The 26520-nt window shown below is 41.4% G+C and overlaps 1 protein-coding gene across 3 annotated transcripts in view; it reads right to left on the bottom strand.

Moving 5' to 3' along the window:
* LOC136885044 (mitochondrial carnitine/acylcarnitine carrier protein) overlaps positions 1-26036 on the bottom strand; it is a 33598-nt gene extending 7562 nt beyond the window's left edge. Inside the window, exons 1-2 of one of the 3 annotated variants that reach the window (XM_067157436.1) lie at positions 25948-25998; positions 11342-11413 (exon numbers count right to left, since the gene is read on the bottom strand). Coding sequence is in view for 2 of the 3 variants with exons in the window: in XM_067157434.2 (XP_067013535.2) it covers positions 10470-11390 (921 nt within the window). In the remaining variant the exon portion in view is untranslated. Of the gene's footprint in view, positions 1-10133; positions 11414-18996; positions 19137-25947 lie in introns of those variants that run through there. The other 2 variants (XM_067157434.2, XM_067157435.2) reach the window with 2 other exon arrangements.
* Positions 26037-26520: the final 484 nt, after the last annotated feature.

The following is a 26520-nucleotide window of genomic DNA, read 5'->3' as shown; positions in this document are numbered from 1 at the left end:
CCAGTGCTAAGAATGTTGATATACAGGCTCATGAATATGGCCTATCTAATGTTAACGTGGAATTTGTCATTTCTTGGCACTTGCAGGAAAACATTTACTGTACTGTTTGTATTGTGGACAGTTTCCTAACATTTGCTGTTTGTGTTGTTGACGGTGTATATAGTTTCCCAATACTGCTTGTAACAACGGACATATTTCTCGCAGTCATCAAGCTTTATGTTCGAGTCTGTAACAATTAGAGCCCCTTGTTATTGTTATCATAGGTGTTGAGAACATGAACATATGGAATGGCCATTCCACCGCTATCACAGTCTTAGCATTGGTACATCCTTTTATACAGATCGAAATACTTCAGAAACGCTGCTATTATTACTCTACTGTAATAGTGAAGTGGAATGCATTTTCTTAGGTGATGTTAAAATATCAATGAAGTTATCTCTAACTTGTGGCTAAAACAGAATAGCTTACAGCTGTGTATTAGCCTACCTCATATAGAGGACAAGGCGCTGAGGGTTCAAGTGACGTCATCGACGGCCAAGCGTGGTGGGGAGACCTGCGCGTGATCCCTACCTCTTACTCTAACTACCTTGGGTGAAACACTTGACCTAGAGTGGGATAGGCTGGAACGAATGAAAACCTACAACCTGTTTTCCAGTCATTGACCAGGTCAGGGATGGAATGAATGAAGCAGATATAGGCTGTTAGTACGATGGGGTCGCCACTCCCAAAGTGATGTGTTAATGACTGATAGATGGTATGAAATGAGAATGGAGAGTGGTGCTGGAATGAAAGATGACAGGGAAAACCGGAGTACCCGGAGAAAAACCTGTCCCGCCTCCGCTTTGTCCAGCACAAATCTCACATGGAGTGACCGGGATTTGAACCACGGTATCTAGTGGTGAGAGGCTGGAACCAAATACAGTATTATTTCTAACTATTCATGTGATGACGAGTCAGGGTTTCCATTTTCGTTAAAAGGAACAATATTGCAAGTTTTCTCACCACAAAGATATCAATACCTTGGATTTCACAAGAGTGAAGTGATCCAGTTGACAAACCTTGTACACAGTACAAAACCAAAAAAGCAAGCTGCATTAGCAGGGAATGCTCGTAGTAACACGGGCGTGCATCCTTTGTAAAATCCATCATTCCATCTATTCCACGTCAAGTAGTTCAATCTAACTAGACTTATCAGCATTTCCTTCAAAACCGCAGTTTTTTTTGTTGACTTCCAAGGTCAGTGCAGTTGTTGAAAAAGTAACCTACCTCGAGGAAGTGTCTTGGCTCCAGTTCTCTTCAACATCTATAACAACGACCAGCCGTTGACTCAGACACAAGAAAGTTCTTATATATGCATATGATCTAGCCCTTAATGTGCAAGACTCAAGCTTTCAGTCTGTGGAGATCAATGTGACAACCGCCCTTAGAATTCTTTCAAGATACTACAATCAGAACCAACTCAGACCCAATCCTTCTAAGGCACAAGTATGTGCCTTCAATTTAAGGCATAGGGAAGCTCATCATGAGTTACGTCTGGAATGGTCAGGTATCGAATTGCGGCACTGTCTCACTCCAAAATACCTGGGAGTGACTCTTGAGAGAGCGCTTACATTCAAAACCCGTTGTAAGAGTAATAAGATGAAAATCGCCACACGAAGTAATATTATTCGCAAATTGGCAGGGTCACGATGGTGCTCTATCCTCAAACAATCCGAACTTCAGCAATGACACTGTGTTTTTCTGCTGATAAATATGTTTCCCCATTCTGGTACAGTTCATCTCATGCCAGACACGTAGATACCTTCAGGTTGATTACAGGTTGCTTAAAGCTTATATTGACAGATAAGCTCTATTACCTGGCTGGAATAGCGCCACCCTGTGTATATAGAGAAGTAACTACAAACAGGAAGAGGAACAGAACAGAGCCCTCCCGCTGCATGGACATAGTCCTTCACAGCAACGGCTGAGATCCCGGAAGAGCTTCATGAGGACATCTGAGGTCCAAGCTGTCTCACCAGAGGAGACAAGGCTGGAGCTGTGGAAGAAGAAGACCCCTCACCTCCGTGGATGGATGCCAGCAGTTGAGCAGTTACCACTGGACATAATGAAAGCTGGCTAGTGTGGACGTCCCTGAACAGGCTACAATCATGAATGGGACGATCCAGGGATAACTTGAAGAATTGAGGGTTCAGCACAAGCGATACAAGGTATGTATGTGAACAAGAACAAACCACGAGCCGCATGCTTCAGTGCCGTCTGTGCCCGCAGGGTTTTGAGGGTTACGTAGACTTACTTATTAGAAATAAAACAAATATTATGGACATAGTCCTTCCTTATTCAATAGAACGCGGTACACTGGCCGCGATATATTCATACTATTTTTCCCAAGAATATTTGAAACTTGTTGGCGTCGATGGCCTACGCTGTGCTGAAATCTCTTCCATAGCAATTGCAACATTAACCGACTAGAGTTGAACGTCGTGTAGTGTGAGGATAAAGACGGAAACACACTAGTGTCACCTCTCACGAGTTCACGCGTATCGTGTCGCAATCTAACCTGTCCAGAAAGATGTGCTATACCTTTGCGCCACTGACCTGCAGTACGTACTACGTCATGCACTTCCCCTACTTCTTCCCATCCTTGCTCGCTAAGCTGCTCTCTTCCTCGAGAGCGGGGAGCAAACTGGCTCCGAAGGCATTTCGCTTTCGATTGACGATGCCTGTTCTAGGCGATATACGCGTATTGCCCAAACACTAAAGGCGTCTTAAATATTTTCTTTCTATGTAGGGTACCCGTTGTCGATGAACGTAAGTCTGCGTTAAGAAGATACGTGTCCCATTGAGGAAAAGCTAATGATCATGAATATGTCTTACAATAAATGAAACTCAATGTTATATCAAGGGGAACTGCAACTCTACGTCGAAGGAACTTAACTTGTAGCCGCGGCATTTTTGGCGATCAAGGCCTACGGTAACGTTAATGTGACCATGCCCCAAGTCTCAGACGGAGACCAAAGTTTTGGTTCCTGACGATAAGCTTTATATTTCAACCACCGCCGTCTCGATCGTCCTATACTGCCTGCTCTATGCAAGGCTTTATGCGAATAGGCTGTGACAAAAAGTCTCCGCTAGATGGCAGACATAGATGTACAAAGTTCTTAACGCGTTATTATCTGGCTCCCATTTTGTTTCAATTGACAATAGAAAGGCAAGAGTACAGAAGTAGAGATGATCTCTAGCGATTCCTGCGAAGAATGTAAAAAGGCAGTAATAGAAACTACGGCAGCGGCAGGGTGTGATGGTAGATGCAAACTATGGTTCCACAAGGAATGTTCAGGAGTCAGTGCAGGGGATTTCACAACACTAAAGAAACCAAGCTGCACGTTACTCTGGCTATGCAAGGAATGGGAGGAGGGCTTTCTACTAATGAAAAATGGCAAAGAGGAATTAAAAGAACTAAGGACTGAAATAACATGAAGGAAGAAATTAAAGAAATAGTATTGTAAGAAATAAGCACGGTATTACAAATACAGAAAGGATAACAGTCGAGAACCCCAGTATTTATGTGATTAAGAATTCAGATGGAATTGAAAAGATAAACTTGAAAAAGACAGCCCCGTAACCGCCAAAGTTTGAGCAAGGCCATCTAAGAAATGAACACAACACCACGGCAATTTTGATGCAGGGAAGTGATAGACAACCCACAACAACACCTATAAGGGAAAGACAGGATCAGTTTGACTTGAGAAAAATGATGCAGAACCAAGAAGGTCATACTTGGTACTCTGTCGTATCACTTAAAGATATAAGGTAAACTCAACAATCTAATGGTAAAATAGGAAATAAAGATGACACCAGCAACAACAATAACCTAAGAGTAGCTGGCTATACGTTGGGCGTTTACACAATAATAATAATTTCGTGTGGCTATTTCTAGCCGAGTGCATCCCTTGTAAGTGGTGGTGGTGGTGATTATTGTTTTAAGAGGAAGTACAACTAGGCAACCATCCTCTATCTAACACTAATCAGAGGGAAATAGGGGAAGGGGTCCGACACTTCGAAAAATGAAGATATCGGCCAAAAGAAGACAAGGGCCACGAAGGGCGTGAAAATGAAAGACTCCCTAGCCCTCGCAAACCTAATAGCGTCGGGGTCGGAAAAGAACAAGAGTTGACCAAGGGAGGTCGGATAGGATAGATGAAAGTGAGGAGCTTGGCACAAGTAAGTGGAAGCAATGCCAGGACTCAGCTGAGGGCCCCGTGGTTGCCAACCCACGCTCCACAGTTCAGAGCCCCTGAGGCCCCTTATAGTCGCCTCTTACGACAGGCAGGGGATACCGTGGGTGTTATTCTACCGCCCCCACCCACAGGGGTACATCCCTTGTAAGGCAGACCCTCCGATGAGGGTGGGCGGCATCTGCCGTGTGTAGGTAACTGCGTGTTATTGTGGTGTGTGAGTTGCAGGGATGTTGGGGACAGCACTACCACCCAACCCCCGAGCCACTGGAATTAACCAATGAAGGTTAAAATTCCCGATCCGGCCGGGAATCGAACCCGGGACCCTCTGAACCGAAGGCCAGTACGCTGACCATTCAGCGAACGAGTCGGACGTTTAAACAATGAAACAACTATAGAGGACATGAGGATCTATATGAAAGACAACGGCATTTCAGACATAGAATGCGATCCAATAAATCAAAGGAGGCATAAAAAGGCTTTCCGTATTAGAATTCCTTTTTGTGACCTCGAAAGAGTAAATGTCCCAGGTTTCTGGCCCACAGGACTGCTAGTACGGCGGTTTTTTTTCGACGACACGAAGAGGGCACTAGGTTACAAACACCAGGATTCCGTAGCGAATCAACCGCAGGAGCAAATGCTACTATGGAATATAGAAGGGATGAAGGATGCAATCGTTATGCCGCCCAATAATTACTTTCAGAATTTTGACATTGCTATAGTAACAGAAACAATGCTGATAAATGGAGATGACTTACATGCACTTTTACTTGCCACTCCAACATTAGATAGGCCGTCAGGAGGGGTCTCAATACTCCTCAAATCAACAGTAGGGAAGATCAGAGAAATAAGAAAAGAATACAACATAGTAACGATGAAAACGGAAAGCCTGGCTATTATTGGAATGTATTTAAAACCAGACACCTCTATAAAGGATGCAGTGGAATTAATTATGAAGGCAATAATACAGGTATAAACCGAAAGAAACCTAATATTTGCAGGAGATTTCAACGCGAGGATAGATAAACCAGATCCGAAAACAGAAATCATACTGGATATTATCGGTGAGGAAGGATTCACTCTTATAAACAAACCAGAGCTCGTAACTTATATAGCATCGAACGGTTCTAGCGCAATAGACCTGGTTTTGTACAGACGATATGAAATACAAATATAATTGAACAGATAGGACTATGGACGTCGGCAGCTGCACCAATAAGGCAGCATGTGCCGTTGACAACAATCATATGGAGGGAGGGAGTCGGTAAAGAACAGGAAGACCGAAATCCCACACAGGCACACCAGAAAATTAGATGTAGAGAAATTAAAAGAAAATTACAAGGTCGAAGAGGCAAAACAGCACAATGAAGAGGGAAAATTAAATGAAGCCGTAAACATTGCTACAAGCCCGCTACAATCAGTCTGCGTGGAACGTAAGGAGAGATATGCACAGTTATGGTTCGATAACGAATGCTACAGAGAAAATGAAATGGCGTATGGCTTTTAGTGCCGGGATACCCCAGGACGGGTTTGGCTCGCCAGGTGCAGGTCTTTTGATTTGACTCCCCTAGGCGACCTGCGCGTCGTGATGAGGATGAAATGACGATGAAGACAACACATACACACAGCCCCCGTGCCAGATAAATTAACCAATGATGGTTAAAATTCCCGACCCTGTCGGGAATCGAACCCGGGACCCCTGTGACCAAAGGCCAGCACGCTAACCATTTAGCCATGGAGCCGGACTGCTACAGAGAAAGAAAGGTAGTTTTGGAGGCTCTACACTTAGCCAAAATTTCCAATAAAAAGGAAAGTCTGGCACAATGTGGGCAGAGGAGAAGACGGTATAAAATTATACTGGAAACTAAGAGAAAGGAGTATCTAGAAAAAGCAAGTACAAGAGGCCTTATCAAATCCTTACCTGGCATTAAATAAGAAAACTGCAAATACGTCTTGAGAAATTTCTATCGAAGCATCGGAGACACATTTCTTTTTTTTGCTAGGGGCTTTACGTCGCAGCGACACAGATAGGTCTTATGGCGACGATGGGATAGGAAAGGCCTAGGAGCTGGAAGGAAGCGGCCGTGGCCTTAATTAAGGTACAGCCCCAGCATTTGCCTGGCGTGAAAATGGGAAACCACGGAAAACCCTCTTCAGGGCTGCCGATAGTGGGATTCGAACCTACTATCTCCCGGATGCAAGCTCACAGCCGCGCGCCTCTACACGCACGGCCAACTCATTGGAATTTTAAATCAAATGAACTCAGACGAGGCATACAATATTGAGCCCAAAAGAGATGAGTTAATTGACACAGTAATTACTAATGAGAGTAATACAACAAACCAAGATTTAAAAAGTGGCAGGACCGGATGGAATTTTTCCGGAACACCTGAAAGAATCTGCAGATATCCTGGTAGACCTACGGGTGTCCCTATTAAACAAATGTTTTCAAATACGATAAATAACAGAAAAATGGAGGACAGTAACCATGACAATTCTTTACAAAGGAGAAGGATCGTTTGACAACCCAGATTCCTACAGATGAATTGTACTAGAGGATGTCCTTTTTAAGGTATTCACAAGGAGCAAAAGACCTCTATAGGTCGACGTCCAGACCAAATAGCATAAAAAGATGGTATTCACATGTATCATTAACGAAAGGCTTAATAACTAATTAACTAATTAATCCTTATGTACCAGACTCCCAATTTGGTTTTAGGAAACAGAGGAGCACAATACAGGCCGTGACACTTCTAATACAGGATACAGAAGAAGTATTATGATATCCCAAGGGAAAGCAGTATTCGTAGATTACAGAAAAGCCTTTGACCTAGTGAACAGAAGAAAGCTAATGGAAAAATTGGGAGACATTATGGGGGAAAGCCACCCACTCACCTTAATATTACAAAACATCATGTGATACAATTACATTGAAATTAGTAACAACGATATAAGATCAAGGAAAAATAAGGCAAACCAACGGTGTCATGCAGGGTGATCCTATCAGTCCTATTCTGTTAAATATACTAACGGCAGATCTTAAATCAATTATAAACGATAATTCGAAAGCTACTTTGATCATGTATGCAGATGACATGATGATTGGATTATCAAACAAAGAAGAAGTGCAAACAGAAATAGCTGAACTAGAGAAATTGTCTGAGGTGAATCATGTTAATATAAATAAGGAGAAAACTGTCTAAATGGTATTCAGAAAAGGAGGGATACAAGCAGCAAAAGACAATATAATGTTAGAAGGTGTACCGCTTCAAGTTGTTAAGAAGTACAAGTACTTAGGAATCACCATGCAATCTACAGGAAGTTCCTTCAGGATACATATTCAGGAAAAATCCACAGCGGTCATCAGAACCACTTATAAAATAAGAAATATAACTCAGCTGTCAACTGATACGGAGATGAATTTTTTCACAGTACTTTGAAATAATATGGGAAAAGCTGTCATTTAGTGAATTAGCGGAAATTGAAAATGTAAAGGCGTATTTCATGAAGAGAGTTATGGGTGTGAACAAGGCATCCCCTTCAAGGCTAGTTTATGTTCTTATGGGAAACCTTCTTCATAGAAAAGATATGATTAAAATACTCTCTGCCAGCTACTAGATCAAGCCAGAAGCTTCAACGACTGAGAGAGGTGAAGAGAAAAGAGATAGAAGAGGTGTTCTACAGCACAAGCGTTACATGTGGCAGAAACTGAAACTAAGGAAGGTCAAGAACAAAGTCATGTTCTTACCAGGCTAGCCATACATGGCTTTCACCAATCTATTTGCAGAATACCATCTTTCATAAACCAAACAATGAGTGCGTTTGCTCCCTCTGTGATCAGAGTGCAGTCTATATCATAAAACGGAATGTCCGAAAAGGGTGAAATCAATTAGCTAATATAGTAGGGAATGCTATAAATTTATGAACTGAGAATATAAAAAATTGCAAATTTGTAAATGTTTTTACTAGGTTAAATAATGCTCTTTCGAGCTCACCTTAATAAATTATTATACTGTAACAGAACACATTCCAAGGGAAGAAGTAGCAAGACCTCGTATTACGCTCGTAAGTTTGAAGGACTTCCGACAGTAGGGCACAGCAGCTTTAATAAATTCCTGCAGATGCTTCATCAGGGGCCTATTCCACAAAGGTATGGTCTTGTATATTACAGGTTACTAGTGTGTGTTCTTGTAATGTACGGAGTTGTACATTTCTGTTCTACAAAAAAATGAAAGTCTCTTGTATATTACCAGTGAATTGTTACAAGTTTTACAAGTAACGACATATCAATAAACATACTACGTAGTAGCAGGAATCAGCTGTTTATTTTCGTATTCCATTCACTGAATTAGGTTATGCTTGCCTCATTTATCGTAATGTCGTATTTAAGGTAAGTTAAGTTATCCAGCAAAGATTCAAAGAACTCAAATATTTCTGTGAATTTCTTAATGCTACAATGTTATTTTTCAGTTTAGTTTTTGATGATAGGAAATTACTCCATTATTATCACCCATTTTGTTCTTCAGCGATCCTCGCATATGTTCCACGATAATCTGACATACCTTTGTCTGTCATTAGGAATCATATGCCGCTAATAACGATATTCGGCCGCCAAACTTAACTGTTACAAAATTGCAAACTTTGCATGAATTGTTAAAAATGTGTCAAGAGAAACGAAGTTATTCATTTTGAAGGAAATGGAAAGAAGGAAAGATATTCTTTTCAGTGCATTCAGCGAGAGTCTGGAAAAACAAGACAAAATAAATGGTTGGATGGAAATATTTGACTTGGGAAAAGCTCATGGAGCTTTTGAGGGGAAAAGTTGGACGTATGTAAGAGGTATTCCACTCATTAATGATTCCAGGAATGTCCTTCTTGGAACATGTTTGTTCAGTATTTTCAGGCCAACGAACAATTTGAGGAAATTTTATATAATTTATTGCAGCTACCACAGAATGTATTGACCTACAGACCGGAGATTTTGCCATCCCATGCATACCTGCAATACCATGGTACTGACCGCCATTTCCAAGCCAATGTAGAGTTGTTAGTAAATGTTGTTTAGCAGAGAGAGGTTTATTTCTGTTCGTAGGATGTTTTAACCTATGCCCAATATCTATCAAAAGTTCATCCACTTGTATTGTGCTTAACCTAAAACGCTCATTGTGAATACCGTGTTAAATTGAAAGTTTATTCTTTCCCTATACAGACGGTAGTTTTTATTTTCATCACCATCACTACTGCTAGACCACATATTTATAAAAATGTATCTGAAATAAGTATATTTAAATAGCACTAGTACATTTATATATTATTGTCCTTCCACTAGTAGAGAATACTGTACTTCCCAATTCACTAGTAAGTTACAAGTAGGCCTACTAGTACTTTCGTGGAACACACCCATAAAAACTCACTGGTAATTTGTAAGTATGAAGTAATAAAGTACAACTGTAGAAAATTCTTTTGTGGGACAGAAACTTTGGTGTTTCTACCAGTTACTAGAGAATTTACTTGTAATATACAAGACCATACCTTTGTGGAATAGGCCCCTGAACAACAAAACAAGGTTTTGGGTATCATAGTCACCAGAGGTCGCTAACAACCCTCCGCAATGCTAAAATAAAACCTCATTTACAGTTTTCGGTCACATTCTCCGGCATAATAACTTCATAAAGAACTTGTTCGAAGGCAAGGTGATGGGAAAGAAAGGCAGAGGGAAACCACGGAAGAAGATCATTGAAGAGGTAGTTGAGATGATGGGATGCCAAGGTTATGGAGAGATGAAAAGGATCGCAGAGAGAAGAGATCAATGGTTGCAGCGACAAGGCGCAGCCTTTAGATAATGATGATGTTACAAAAGGGTCCTGTCATTTATCGACTTTTAGAAAAGACAGAATATTTTCTCAAGTGGAATGTCTTTACTTACAGTAGAATATATGTATTATAATTCTGAGTCTGATCCTACGTAAGTAGATACTGCGTTTACAAAAGAGAAAGGGATATCTTTATAGCATAGAATAGGGGAAAATGTGCGTATCGGTCAGCAGCCTTCACGAACAATCATTTATAACACTCGTTGTCTCGATTACTGTCCATTACCTGCTTTCTTAGGATGCTAATTACTTTAGACTTATTTCTAAATATCTATTGTGATGAAGAGCCAGCGTTATCATTTTCGTTGAAATAAACTTCGTGCAAAAAACCTGCACCACAAAGATGTAAATACCTTGGATTTCACAAGCGCGAAGTGATCCAGTTGAGACACTTTATACACAATTCAAAACCGAAAAAGCAAGCTGCATTGGCAGGGAATGCTCGTAGAAACACGGGTACGCATCCTTTGTAAAGACCACCAACACCTTCTTCTTTGATGAGTGTCGTAAACACCTCTCGGAGTCCTCCGGGATAGGATCCTTCAGGAGCAGTTTGCTGTCGGCTCTTGAGAACGTCAGCTGGCATGGCCACCACCCAGTTAGCAATGCCAGCCATTCCTCCGGCTACGATGGTGCGGCCAATTCCGAGATCAGAGGAACCTGGAGGAGTAAGAAAATGCTGAAGACCTTCGTATGTCATGAAGTACATACCGCTGGCTGGCACATCTCGCAAAAGCGTGGCCACTGAACCCTTGTAAATACTTGCAATGCCACCTTCTTTGTAGAGTTTCGTTATCACGTCTATAGGGCCCTTGTATTTTGGCGGGCCTGTAGCAGCTTGTTGGACTTGAAGAATACATTTCACACGTTCTCCTGGAGCCGTAATTATGGTTGTAAATATTCCTGAAAAGGCTCCCGCAGCAAAGATTTTTGGTAACGTAAGTTGCTCGTCAGGATGTTTTTGTATTAAACGTTTTCCTACTCCAAAACCAAAAAAACAAATGGCAAAGATTGGCGATACTGCAGTGACCGGTGCACCCATACCTTTGAAAAGACCTTTAACACCCTCCTTCTGAACAGTTTTCCGTGCACAATCCCATGTTCCTTTATATAACGGCTCTTCACCTGGCCCAGGTCTTGGCATCGTCTGTAGTCGAACTTTGAGTGTGTCTAGCGGATGTCCCGTCACTACAGTGCATACTCCACCAACTCCACCGGAAATGAGATATTTACCGAGGTTTACGGGCGGCTTCTTTTCGCCTTCGCTCTTCCCTGACGACATCTTTTAGGAATCTCAGTTGCAACCTGTAAACAGAAAATATCAAATGTACATTTTTATTCGACACGAGAACGAATATGCGCCACGCTCATTTCAGTGGGACGCTTGTCGTATGAAGGGTTCACAGCCATAGTGAACCAAGCCATTTTTAATATGTTAACGCGACACTCCGGAGATAAAAATATATTTTTACTTTTAATGTATGGATTTTCACGAAAATTTGTGGGAATGTCATCTACATAAAAGTAGAGTTATCACGAACATTTCTTTCATATACAATTAGGCCTAATAGTGTTTCTAAAATATTTTTTTGAAATTATTAATTCCGATTCTTCATGAAATTTAATTAACATGTTAATGTAAATTCGTAATTAGGTAGTTAATACTTCTTTTGAAAGCACTATGTATCGATTTTTCTGTGCATAATTTATATAAGGAGATATATTGTACTAAAGTTTGTACAATTTTTACGTTCTAAAATTTTGGACTTAGAAGTCCCTACTACTTGAAAAAAGTATGCAATCAAAAATTCCATAAGCACGTTTTTTAACATAGCTGTGATGCATATACCATACAAATTTTGCTACATTTGGCAGAATATTGTTTGAGAAAATGGTATTTAAATGTAAAATTACAATTGGCAAACAAGGCATTATTGCAGTGATAAATTGTTTTAATTCAGCGGAATAGCTTCAAGACAAGAAAAAAAGAAACTTAATCCTTTCAATTTCAGTAAAAAAATCACCAAAATGACCAAAATATCGATTTTTATCTCCGGAGTGTCGCCTTAATATAGCTTATGTAAAAGTTACAAGAAACTCTGTTCTGTTCATTGACATCATGAACCAAGTCATTAGTTCATGTGTTGTCCCAGAATTGACAAGGTTTTTAAAGACCTGCTGAAGAAAGCCATCATCGACATACGAATTAATTCCATATTTATAATAGTAGTATTTAAATCCATATTCTGTATGTATAATCCTTATCCGGTCTGTCATTTACAGTAATACTGAGAAAAAGGGAATGTTTCGACAGCTGAAGTTGGTACCCGTTGTAAAGTGCTAGGTCTTCTTTACAAAAAAAGTATATATATAATGAACCTCTCACGACCACTATTTTTGTGCTTTTGTGAAGAAAACTACGTTTCTTTCAGCGAAGTGATTGTATCGTGTTTACCACGATGGCGAGCACAGCTATATCTATCGGCATGAGTTCAAACTCCTGTACGTACATTGTGACTTGCATTGCCTTCTACAGAGATATTTTGAAAACTGAAATGTTTGAGGGACTGAAACTTGCACCAGATATGGGCTACAAGAACAACACAATGATGACCATCATTCTTGAACTGTTAAGTGATAATACTATCTCTCAGTGAATTGAATAGTTCACGTTCACCATTCTGGCGTAGGGATCCGCGTTATCTCCATCTATAACAACGAGATAGAAATCTTTCCACTGAGTTTTACGAGTGACATCTATCACATTTTGATCGTAGATGCTTCGTTGTAGATGTTGATTCGGGTGAGATGGAATTTCGCGTATTTGGTTCTCAAAAAAATGCGAGGTGATATTATAATTTTGTTGCACGTAATAACATTGACGTCGTCTATTGGTATAGGACTGAACCGTGTCCTACTGCCTGCCTTGAAGTTTTTACGTATTGAAAGCGAAAACTGACAAAAGACAATTGTTAACTACCCTCATTCAGAATGGGCAACTTTCCTCCACGAAGCTTCATCTGACGACCCGCCACAACATGTGCTTTGTCCCAAGGAAGCAAATACATGATGCAAGTTTTACAAGACTCAGATAGAAGGAACACAATATATGCACGAAAACGGGCTGCCACAGGCAGTTATTGTGGCAATAAAGCCAATTTATAGAGATCTCTCCAATACAGAGCTTCTCGAATAGTGTTTACATGACAAAACACACACTGTAAATGCGTCGTTGAACGCCATGATATGGGAACTACGCTCTAAGGTAGGATTTGCATCCAAGTCTACAGTCACGTTTTCTGGATCGTGCAAATTATCGGTCTTGTCTGGAGTCGAGCCAAATGTACAGTCGTCATGCCTTGTGATAGCCGATGGACATGCATTCACATCCGACCACATGGAACTGCTGTGGTGCGTGCGAAGCGAAGTGAAAGAGGAAGCATGACAGTGAAGGTAACGGATGACCGCGGTTCCAGATGAAGACCGTCTGCTGAAGACCCGCTGTGAGGACAAGAGATTGGTGTAAATACCCAGTAATCAGTGAAGTGTCGTAATTCATTGTCGAATATATGTGTCCTAATAGGGTCATCATCGATTAAATAAGTTCAATAAAACAGTCAAAGTTTTATTCGTAACAGTATTTCTATCATTACATAATTTTCATGTCCGCCTCTGTGGTGTAGTGGTTAGTGTGATTAGCTGTCACTCCCGAAGGTCCGGGTTCCGATTCGCGGCTCTGCCACGAAATTTGAAAAGATGTACGAAGACTGGAATGAGGTCCACTCAGCTTCGGGAGAACAACTGAGTAGAGGGGGAGGGAGATTCGATTCCCAACTCAGCCATCCTCGAAGTGGTTTTCCACTTCTTCTCCAGGCAAACGCTGGGATGGTATCTAACTTGAGACCACGGCCGCCTCCTTCCATCTTCAATCTCCCCATCCCCCACAAGGCTCCTGTTCAGCATAGCAGATGAGGCCGCCTGGGCGAGGTACTGGTCCTCCTGTATCCCCGACCAAATGTCTCACGCTACAGGACACTGCCCTTGAGGCGATATAGGTGGGATCCCTCAATGAGTCCCGGGGGGCAGGGGGGGACTTGGAGGCTAAACGGATTAAATAAATGAATAAATAATATTTTGAATAGACATGTTATAGGATTTTAGAGAAGGGTAAGAACTAGTTTCACAAGTCCGGAGCAAAAATTAATTAAGCTTACAGTTGTTACAATCTATAAACATCGATATCATTCATAAAATCACATGGATATCCATTGTTACGGATGTAATTTTAAAATATATTTGTATGTACAGTACTGCAAATCACACATCTTTGAGAAAATATGGATGCAGTTTGTTTAAGAATCTAAATTCAGTCGTACTGTATCTAAAAATAATACTTTCTACCGGGCGAGTTGGCCGTGCGATTAGGGGCGCGGAGCTGTGAGCTTGACTTCGGAAGATAGTGGGTTCAAATCCCACTGTCGGCAGCCCTGAAGATGGTTTTCCGTGGTTCCCCATTTTCACACCAGGCAAATGCTGGGGTCTGTACCTTAAGGCCACGGTCGCTTCCTTCACACTCCTAGCCTGTTCCTATCCTATTGTCGCCACAAGACCTATCTGTGTCGGTGCGACTTACAAAAAATTGTAAACTCTCTCTCTCTCTTTGCCCCCAGGGGCTCTCAACTTGGGAACGTGGAAAGGGGCCATGGGGACCTTAGCTAAGTCCTGGCATTGTCTCCACTTGTGCCAGGCTCCACACTTCCATCTATCTTATCAGACCGCACTCGGTCAACTCTTGTTCCCTTCGACATCGACAAAATAGAGCATTTGAGGGCTAGGGAGTCTTTTATTTTCAAGCCCTTCGTGGCCCTTGTCTTTCTTTGGCCGATACCTTCATTTTTTCGAATTGTAGAATCCCTTCAATTTTTTCTCTCTGCTTAATGTTATTAGAGGATGGTTTTCTAGTGCAGGCCTTTCGAGTTGACGCGGTATAGGAGACCTGCGCATCTGTAAGCCCCCGAGCCATTGGAATTAACCAATGAAGGTTAAAATCCCTGACCCGGCCGAGAGTACAGTTAAATTTTTCAGACTTTGGGTTGGGAAGACTTGGGAGTAAGGAGACAAGATGATCGACTATGTGGTATGTTTCGTGCTGACAGTGATGAGATGGCGTAGAAGGGCGTAAGTAGAAGAATAAGCTTGAGTGGAGCTTTTAAAAGTAGGAAAGATCATAATATGAAGATAAAGATGAAATTCAAGAGGACAGATTGAGTCAATATTAATTTATAGGACGAGGAGTGAGGGATTGGAATAAATTATCAAGGGAAATGATCGATACATTACCAAGTTCGTTGAAAATGTTTCAGACAAAGCAGGGAATTTGCCACCTGGCAACAGCTCTAAATGCATATCAGGATTTATTGATTGATTGATTGATTGATTGATTGATTGATTGATTGATTGATTGATTGATTGATTGATTGATTGATTGATTGATTGATTGATTGTCACTGCAGGCTTGCAGTGGTGTCTCAACAGCGTACTAGCCGCCAGTCTAGAATCCAACTGAAGGTTTCTAACATTTGCAATTGAAATTAAATTCTGGTATACTTCTACGAACTTAATTTCTCTATATAAAATAAAAGTTTTTGTCTGTACATTGTTCAGAATGTTAAAAGGATGGTATTTATGTATCGGTCGTGTCCACAGTAACAAGGAAATACACTTTTTAATTTTACGTAATTTCTGTCTGTCTGTCTGTCTGTCTGTCTGTCTGTATGTATGTGTGTGTGTGTGTGTGTGTGTGTGTGTGTGTGTGTGTGTGTGTGTGTGTGTGTGTGTGTGTACACGCATCACTAGAAAACGGCTAAAGAGAATTTAATGAAAATCGGTATGCAAAGTCAAAAAATAAGTCGCTACAATCTGGGCTATAAATAACGTTATTCGCACTGAGTAAAATGGTAGTTTAGGGGAAGGCCAAAATTATTTCTCAAATATTTATGTTATTAGTGGTCCTGTCGATAAATACTGCAAAACTAAAGTTATATAGTATTAAATTTTCGATTATTTATGCCTTATACATTTTTACCATACCAGCTAAGATAACAGAGATATTCATGAATTTGGATTTTTGTTGTTTAAGTCCATATCAGCGCCGAGTCATGGGAAAATGGGAGAACAGAATTTAATAAAAATCGATATGTGAAGTCGGGGAATAAGGAACTACTGTCTACGCTATAAATAATTTTGTAAGTCGCCATGGACGCCCGCAGGGGGGGGGGGGCGCTTCCCCCCCCCGAATTCTAAAAAGGTCGATGTTCAATTGTTTAATATCATACCAGATTATTTCATAAACTGAACTTACTGACAGTCATCTAACACATGTTATAACCGGAAATTTCTGTAAACAATTTAATGTTGCTGACGTTATAATGGTTTTTATATTCAAGAAAATTGTTAATGTAACCCCTCCCCAGGAAAAGATCCTGCGGGCGCCCTAATATCACAGAGTCGAAAGAAAACTAAATGTAAAGGCCTACAATATAGAAAGCTCATAAAATTGATCAACAATACCGGTAACGTTACATTGACCATTGTTTGTTGTGATATACTTTGTGTCTTCTGTTGCCACTCCTGTCCGATAGATGGGATTACTGTTGCGTACCGAGTATTTTATTTTAATTTGCTTTACGTCGCACCGACATAGATAGGTCTAATTGGCGACGATGGGATAAGAAAGGCTTAGGAGTGGGAAGGAAGCGGCCGTGACCTTAATTAAAGTACAGCCCTGCGTTTGCCTGGTGTGAAAATAGGAAACCACGGAAATCCATATTCAGGACTGCCGACAGTGGGGTTTGAATCCACTATCTCCCGGATGCAAGCTCACACCTGCGTGCCCCTAACCACACGGCCAACTCGCCCGGTCGTACCAAGTATAAGAGCCTGCCTGAATATTGGCGGGAAGTAGCTGGGGAGTTAGATAACTTTCTTCTTTAGCATGCCATTCCTCTGGTTCATAAATTTTCTGATACTACTGGTACGTAACACACTGGTTCATCATAGCATTCGAGCTGTTCAGTCCATACTCTGTGGCACTGATTGCAGTGAGGAGTGTGCTCACTTACATAAATAATGACAAAGGAGTGTTCACGGCTGTCTGTGGCCAGCATTGGGACTTTGGACTGTTAGATCGGCACCGTAGTACTGTTCATTAAAAGTGAGAAAATGTGCGGTTTTTCATTTGATCGAGTATTTTATGTGACAGCATTGCGTTTAATCGCTACATTCCTCCTGACGTTTTTTTTTTGTAATGACCTATATTGACTTCAGTTAAAAAACCACAAAGACTCTCTTTCTGAGAATCCCGTAGCGAAGCACGGGTACATCAGCTAGTTTTTAATACAATTAACTATTTCTAAGCAAGGCGTTTCTAAACAATAAGGCAGAGTAATTAGGTCGGCAATCGCAAAAATACTCCTCGAACAGTTTTTAATCCGCGCATCGTACGGCGGCGAACGATCATCTATAGTATTGCCTATTAACAATTGCTATTGTTGATAGGAAGAGTAAACATTGCTGTTTTTTTTAAATGTTCATGTGTTCATATTATGTATGCGACGCTCTAGTGAACAGTCAAATATTTAACACGAACTCACGATTTTCCTGCGCTGGCCTTCTGACCCCGACTTGGCAGGTTCGATTCTGTCTCAGTCCGGTGGTACTTGAACTGCTAAAATATGCCTCGTGTCGGAAGATTTACTGGTACGTAAAAAGAACTGCTGCGGGACAAAATTCCGGCCACTCAGCGTCTTCGGAAACCGTCAAAAGTAGGTAGTGGAACGTAAGGGACAATACCATTAATCATCATTAAGTTAAACATTTAAATTATTTACAGGTTGGACCAGCATTGCTTAAAACTGAGATGATTGATTAAAAGAAGAAATTGTTTTGTATTTGTGATTTTTATGAGTTTCTAATTTTTGAATTTGAATGCCTCAGGTTTATTATAAAACTCTACATTTATCTGACCTATCACCAAACTATAATTTCCGCACGACAGCATATAGGAAATTAGGAAGTTTCGAGTTCTTGAACTGAAGAAAAGGCTGAAAAAATGTTCGGTAAGTTTTTTTTTTTTTTTTAATGGGGAATGACTTTACAGTAACCCTAAGTGCGTATAATTAGAGTATTGCTTTACGAAATATTGCCTAATATGAACATAATGTTCAAAGGGAATTGTCATGGATTCAATTAAGTCATACATTTTGGTGTTCTGTGTTCTCTTAAAATGATTGCACATTAAGATATGACTAAACCTCATGGCGCAACAGCCCCGAAGGGCGACGACCTGCTAAATGACTGCTGCTAGCCCGAAGACCTGCAGATTACGAGGTGTCATGTAGTCGGCACGACGCCCCACCCCTTTCTAGACCGGGTAAGTTACGGCCACTCTGTAGAACATTAAAAGAATGGTACTAATGGTAATTGATAAATAATTTCGACAGACCTTTATATTAAAGGGACATAGCCTAACATTTGGTGTTTAGAACGTGTGCAGTTCTATCAAGATTTATGTTCATTAGGGCTGAGTCACAGAAACTTTCACACGAAAGTCACCTGAAAGTTGTCTGATTAAGGTTATAAAACACTAGCTAAGATTAAACACCCTCCTAAGAAGATTGCTACCCTTCCAACTTTAATTTCTTATCTGCAATTAACAAACAGACGTACCGGTATCGATATTTTCAATCTCATTTCATACATTGTTTAGGTATCGAACTAATCTTGACTGATTTGCAGAATGAATAGACTTGTAACCTTTTAGAAGGGCAGCTATCCTGCTGAGATATACTGGCTATCGAAATGGTACCTTAATGTATTGTAAATCTTACCTGAATCCGAGATAACTTATATACCGTTGATCACGAAACCGTTTTTAGGTTCATCAAGTTCATACCGGTACGGTAATTCACATGTTTGACATCATGGACAATAACAGAAACAGTTATCAGTAGAGACATAAAGTAAATCTTATAATACAACTCTAAACGATCTCGGCATCAGGCCGAGGAAACGAAAACCTACAGCTACTTGAGTTATTCATTCTTTCCGAACTGATTAAAAGTCTTCATACAGATAGTCTAGCAATTCACGAGTTGAGATCTGTTACGCAATGTAATATGTTACGTAAAAAAAGAAAATAACTAATACCAAAGAGTAAATAATAACAGTTACTCTACTTCATCAAAGACTAATTTCACGCCGTAGATCTTGCAGAAAACTGCTTGCTGTGCATTGCGTTATTCTATCCTCTTTGGTCTCCTTGTCACGCAGCCTAGTGGCTAATGGGAGGTTCCGTCTTCTGTGGTGAAGTGTGGTAGGACGTAGTTCGCGGCAATATTTGCTCAGTTCGGTGTGTCATGGGCGCCCATATGACAGTTTCTAGAGGGGGGCCCAGACCTGGGGGTACGTAGTAATTTTAATATTTTGGAAGATAAATGGCGATTTGTATTCTGCGGTAGAATAATCCACGGCATCCGCTGCCTGTTGGTGGTGGACGGTACTACCGCTTTTACGTAACAATGATTTTTAAATCATTTTCTTGAAAGGAAAACACGTACACTAGATTTTTGCCTTTCCCTGAGAGCTAGAGGGGGGCCGCGGCCCCACCTTGCCCCCGGGTATGGGCGCCCTTGGGTGGGTTTATTTTTTCATAGTGACTAAAAGGCAGCTGGTTATCTAAATATGATGTAATAAGTAATTTTTTGATTTTCATATTTCTGTCATTGCAACTGTCGCACTTCCAAAACACAAGTTTATCAGTATATCATCGCACCGTTCGCACTCATTTGTTATCTTTAATTCTCTACCACTCTACAGCAAGTCACTACTTGTCCCAACAGATGGGCCGCAAGGCAACGTTGTCAACAATATCTCGTAGACATGATAATGTAGCTTTTGGGTTTTTGTGGTGCCAAAGAAAACAAGGAGAAATGCCTAACGTTTCGCGAAGACTTTGATCAGCCTCTTCAGAAAAGAAAACACGTCTGTCTACGAGGAAGAATTTTCTAGCGAAATATAAAGAATTTCTCCTTGTTTCCTTTCACACGGCAAAAAGTCCCGAAGCTACATTATCATATCTATCAATACGGGCCATGGAAGGATCAATCTAAATATATCATAGGTAATGACTGAAGTTCTCGCTATAGTTGCTATTTAAATCGCAGTTACATTACGTAAATCAACTCATCTTCACCTTATGTAACCAGTAGGAATCGTAAAAATATCCAAAGTATACTGAGTTAATTTATTCACCGTATTCTGTGTCAATTTCTTCTTCTTCTTCTTCGTCTTCTTCTTCTTCTTCTTCTTCTTCTTCTTCTGTGGATCACCGGCAAAATGTTGGCCTCCAGATTACAAGATTGTGGGTACCCGACCGAGGTAGGGATGAGGCTGGGGTGCGTAGATCTCTAGTGGCATGTGACTTTTCCATGACAATATTAATTGAAAATTCACTAATAGGTTGTCCTAATAGATTTCTGGCTTTCCTGCCATCTGGTAGAGTAAAACAGAGCCTGAATTTTACATGCAGGTAGCCTAAGCGCCGTCAAATCAAAATGCCTGCACATGTTAGGTGAGGCCATACGATGATGGTGATGATTATTATTATCAATTTGCTTTGCAGTACGTCCCACCGACACAGATAGGTCTTATCGCGACGATAGGATAGAAAAGGGTTAGGAGTGGGAAGGAAGCGGCCGTAGCCTTATAATTAATGCTACACACCTCCAGCATTTGCCTGGTGTGAAAATGGGAAACCTCGGAAAATCATCTTCAGGGCTGCCGACAGTGGGGTTCCAAACCATCTCCCGAATGCAAGTTCACATCTGCCAAACCCTAACCGCACGGTCAACTCGCTGGATTTTATTATTATTATTATTATTATTATTATTATTATTATTATTATTATTATTATTATTATTATTATTTATTACCGTATTTAATATTATTTTTGTTATTGTCTGCTCCGCGGTCTATGGGTAGAGAGCCACCGGGTCAGCATTTATCTGCTGAGTCAGCACCCGAGGCCATTGACTCCGATCAAGTTCATTGGCCCCATGACGTCATGACCACGTGACCGTGACGACACATTGTTTACAAACAAAGCCAGTGCTGGACCACGTGCTTTTGACAGCTGTCATCTTGACGGACCCTAACCTCACTTTTCTGGACAAGTGAATGTGGTTTACCTCACTACTCCCATCTTAACAGGGCCTAACGTAACTGCTGGCATCTTAACGCCGTAGGGGCGCGGAATTTAAAATCCACGTGCTTTTGACAGCTGTCATCTTGACAGGTCCTAACAACGTGGACGCGGAATTTTGAACAAGTGAACGTGGATAACCTCACTGCTGCCATCTTAACGACGTAGGGGTGCGGAATTTAAAATCCGCGTGTTTTTGACAACTGCCATCTTGACAGGTCCTAACCACGTGGGCGCGGAATTTTCAACAAGTGAACGTGGATAACCTCACTGCTGCCATCTTGACAGGGCATAACCTCACTGCTACCATCTTAACCACGTAGGCCATGGAACCTAAACAGCTGACAAGATGACAGCTGCTATCTTGATAGGTCCTAACCACGTGCACTTGTTTGGCGCGGATTTGAGCATGAGGATGAAATGATGATGATGACGATGACACGTCCACCCAGCCCCCGTGCCAGTAGAATTAACCAATTATGGTTAAAATTCACGACCCTGCCGGGAATCGAACCCGGGGCCCCTGTGACCAGCACGCTAACCATTTAGCCACAGAGCCGGACTTTTCCTACATGATTTCAAAGAATTTGGACATCTCCCTTGGTAAGTTATTCCAATCCTTAACTCCCCCTATAAACGAATATTTGCCCCAATTTGTCCTCTCTTGAATTCTAACTTTATCTTCATATTGTGAACTTTCCTACCTTTAAAGAGACCACTCGTTCCACGCCATGTATCTACTGACAGCTCGGAACGTACCGCTTAGTCGAGGAGCTCGTCTCCTTTCTCCCAAGTCTTCCCAGCCCAAACTTTGCAACATTTTTGTAACGCTACTCTTTTCTTGGAAATCACCCAGAACATATCGAGCTGCTTTTCTTTGGATTTTTTCCAGTTCTTGAATCAAGTAATCCTGGTGAGGGTCCCATACACTGGAACCATACTCTAGTTGGGGTCTTACCACAGACTTACAGTATATGCTCTCCCTTCACATCCTTACTACAAACAAACGAATACGCGCGATAACACGTCATGTTATCAAATGACCTTTTCTCTAATATAAACAAAGCTCCCAACGACGGTGTTTATAATGAGATATCGTAGGTTGTTATTGTTTAAACTGTTAAATGGTTGCCCTCTTGCTAAATCAATCAACGAGCACGACCAACTTGATGCGTCTCTCTAGCTGACTCTAGGAGCGCAGCGAGAGATCTAGTAGGCCGTGGTTTGTGCCACCCCTACGTTGTCTACGTTGTCAGCAGATGGTATTGCAGTCGTACCTTAGGACCTGAACCAACGAGCTATTGGATAACATTATTATTATTATTATTATTATTATTATTATTATTATTATTATTATTATTATTATTATTATTATTATTATTATTATTATTCTAGATCGTTGCTCTGGACTGTGGACACTCAGAATCAATGACACAGTCCGGCGTTCTGTGCTGGTATGTCTACTGCAGATCATACAAGATGACAGCCAATGGCGCCGACTGTAGGGGGGGCAAGGTGATTTCTGCCCCTCTCCAAATGACCTTAGGAGGCGGAGAGTCATTTTGCCCCCTAAAAAATTCTCCTAGATTTTATGTCCCATTAAAACGTGAAATTTGGTAGTCCTCGGAGGCTGATAAGACGTTAAATCTGGAGAAGGTGTTAGATGGTGTATATCAGGAAATGAGATTAGAAAGCGGGCATTCATTCAGAGAACTGTATTTCCCAATGGAGACTGTTCAGGTGGTGGAGCTTTCCACATTTATAATGAAACGTAATAGGTAAAGGGTAGTAATAGGACATTTATTACCGAGCTCGATAGCTGCAGTCGCTTAAGCGCGGCCAGTATCCAGTATTCGGGAGATAGTGGGTTTGAACCCCACTGTCGGCAGCCCTGAAAATGGTTTTCCGTGGTTTCCCATTTTTATACCAGGCAAATGCTGGGGCTGTACCTTAATTAAGGCCACGACAGCTTCCTTCCCACTCCTAGCCCTTTCCTGTCCTATCGTCGCCATAAGACGTATCTGTGTCGGTGCGACGTAGAGCAACTAGCAAAAAAAAAAAAAAAAAAAAAAGTATTTATGAAGCAAAATGGTGTATTGGCTAGCGTGATCAGCTGCCACTCCCTTGAGGCCTGGTTTCGATTCCCGGCTCTGCCACGAAATTTGAAAAGTGGTGCGAGGGCTGGAACGGGGTCCACTCAGCCTCGCGAGGTCAACCGAGTAGAGGTGGGTTCGATTCCCACCTCAGCCTTCCTCGAAGTGGTTTTCCTTGGTTTCCCACTTCCCCTCCAGGCAAATGCCGGGATGTTTCCTAACTTAAGACCAGGGCCGCTTCTTTCCCTCTTCCTTGCCTGTCTCTTCCAATCTTCCCATCCCCCCACGAGGCCCCTATTCAGCACAGCATATGAGGCCGCCTGGACGAGGTACTGGTCCTCTTCCCCGTGTGTATCCCCGACCCAAAAGTCCAGGACACTGCCCTTGTAGCGATACAAGTGGGATCCCTCGCTGAGTCCGAAGGAAGAATCGACCCTGGAGGGTAAACAGATTAAGAAAGAAAGAAAGATTATTTTTGATAGCTTCGTACATAAAACGTTCCTTCAAAATATTTTTTATGAATCAAGTTATATTTTTCTGTTTACTCGTGAATATTATTGAGAACTCTGTACATAAATCTCGTTCAAAAATGTGTTTGAGAAACAAGCTCTATTATTCTTCTGTTTTTTGTGTTTATATGTGAATGTTGTTATTATATAGGAATATTTCCATTAATAGTTGTTCCCCGTTTCATATGTCTGTGTTCATATTCAATCATGCCACCTACACCCCCCCCCCCTCCCATCCAGTCGGCGCGCCTGATGACAGCGAGTACACCATAGACAATACCGGACACTTCTGTATTCTCCCATATTAAACTAAGAGATATATTGGCAGTGGCGCATCAGGCGGCAAGATTGAAACTACAAAAGTTGCATGTTGAAATTGATAAAAATAATGAAACTCAATAATGATTTCGTTTTGTCCGAATCCTTGGCTGAATGGTCAGCGTTGAGGCCTTCGGTTCAGAACGTCCCGGATTCGATTCCCGGCCGGATCGGGGATTTTAATCGCGTCTAATTAATTCTTCTGGCTCGGGGATTGGGTGTTTGTGTTTGTCCCAACACGTTTCTCTTCATATTCAGGCAACACACTACGCTTCCAGCCACCACAGAAACATGGAATAGTGATTACCAGACCTTGGATTTTTAGGTGCTTAAATGTTATTTTAGCTGCCTTTAATAGACTCAAATAGATTCTACAATATTTTTGGGCAGCTTCAGTTTTACGTATTTTAATAGCCATCAATTAAAGCCTCCGTGGCTCAGGCGGCAGCGCGCCGGCCTCTCACCGCTGGGTTCCGTGGTTCAAATCCCGGTCATTCCATGTGAGATTTGTGCTGGACAAAGCGGAGGCGGGACAGGTTTTTCTCCGGGTACTCCGGTTTTCACTGTCGTAATTCATTCCAGCAACACTCTCCAATATCATTTCATTTCTCATTCATTAACCATTGCCCCGGAGGAGTGCGACAGGCTTCGGCACTCGTTACATTTCGTATCCTCAACGCTAGATGGGGGTTTCAGGAATGGAATTCCTGACCCGGTCAAATGACTGGAAACAGGCTGTGGATTTTCAATAGGCATCAATTAAAAACCATGTTTATTTTGCTAAATTGACAATAAATCGTCAGGGGGAAAATATATACAAGTCCCACTCACCTCTCTGCTGCGAACGTCACAGAATATAATTTTACCATCCGATGTGAAATGGGGGAAATCCTGTAAGCACTTTTTAATTAACGACGACTTGGCACCTGACACTTTCGGCATAATTCATAGTGTAAAGTGCGCTACTACACTCAGTTTAAAGACTGTTCCGCTAGGTGCGCTGGCAATCAATGTCTTGCGATATCTCGCGAAGTGGCACGTGTTGATAACAGCACATTCATTTGACCGTATGTTACATCGATCAAGACAAGTCGGCCTTCCATCGATATGTTTGTGTAGCGAGTTCCTTCCGTTCACTCCCTGGCCCCGCCCTCTTTGCGCAGTACAGTACTGTATCACGTGATAACTGATAACACATTACGAATGGAACAGAACATAACACGTGTTGTTAGTATTTGTTAAGTTACGTTTGGAGTTAAAAAGTATCCCAAGTGTCTTATTCATAGTGGTCCTGACAATTTGCGAATGGATGCACTATTTAAAAGGAAATACGGGAACGTTTACTATGTCTTACGAACGACTATACTTTACCTATTGTAACAAAACATTGTGCGAAGATTCATTCACGAAATACTTGGATGTACGTCTACTAATACATCAAATTAATGTACCTACGGTACTGTGACCTCTAAATCATTTTAATTTCCGTTGGCAGCAATATCTTATACAGTAGTGTGTCATGAATGAACGGCTGATAACATTACACAACTGACCTTGTTGTTAAATTGATATCTATGATGTACAGACAGTTGACGAAGGTCCACATGCTGTGCAGTAGGCCTATATGGCTATAGATAAATTGATTATGTTATTACTAACCCGTATAGATGCTGTTTCATTCACGAGTCATATTCTGGAAGGAGCTCGCTGTCAGCACTGAAAAACTCGTCGGCCTGTGAAGGCACGTGTGAGCAGTGTTGCCAACATTGTAAGAGTCAAATCCGCTAATTGACTGTGCCGATTCCACTTGAATATATTCTTCACATTTATTTTAATTTAATACCGTAAATCTTTTAAATAAAAACACACAGAATGCGTGCTCAACACACTGATGAAAGTCACTAAAATACGAAATATTTAGAAAAAGATCCCTGTGGTGCTGCAATAATCCCGCAGACACACCAGTGAAGAGTCCGGCTCCATGGCTAAATGGTTAGCGTGCGGGTTCGATTCCCGGCAGGGTCGGGAATTTTAACCATCACTGGTAAATTTCGCTGGCACGGGGGCTGGGTGTATGTGTCGTCTTCATCATCATTTCATTCACATCACGACGCGCAGGGTGCTTACGGGAGTCAAATCGAAAGACCTGCACTTGGCGAGCCGAACATGTTCTCGGACTTTTCACCAGTGAAGAACTGAACAATTTAATGTACACTCTCACAGTAGTGGTGA

This window comes from Anabrus simplex, chromosome 13 (genome assembly GCF_040414725.1).
Source record: "Anabrus simplex isolate iqAnaSimp1 chromosome 13, ASM4041472v1, whole genome shotgun sequence".
NCBI classification, from domain to species: domain Eukaryota; kingdom Metazoa; phylum Arthropoda; class Insecta; order Orthoptera; family Tettigoniidae; genus Anabrus; species Anabrus simplex.
Note: the sequence above shows the minus strand (reverse complement) of the source record. Positions and strands in the feature narration are given on the sequence as shown.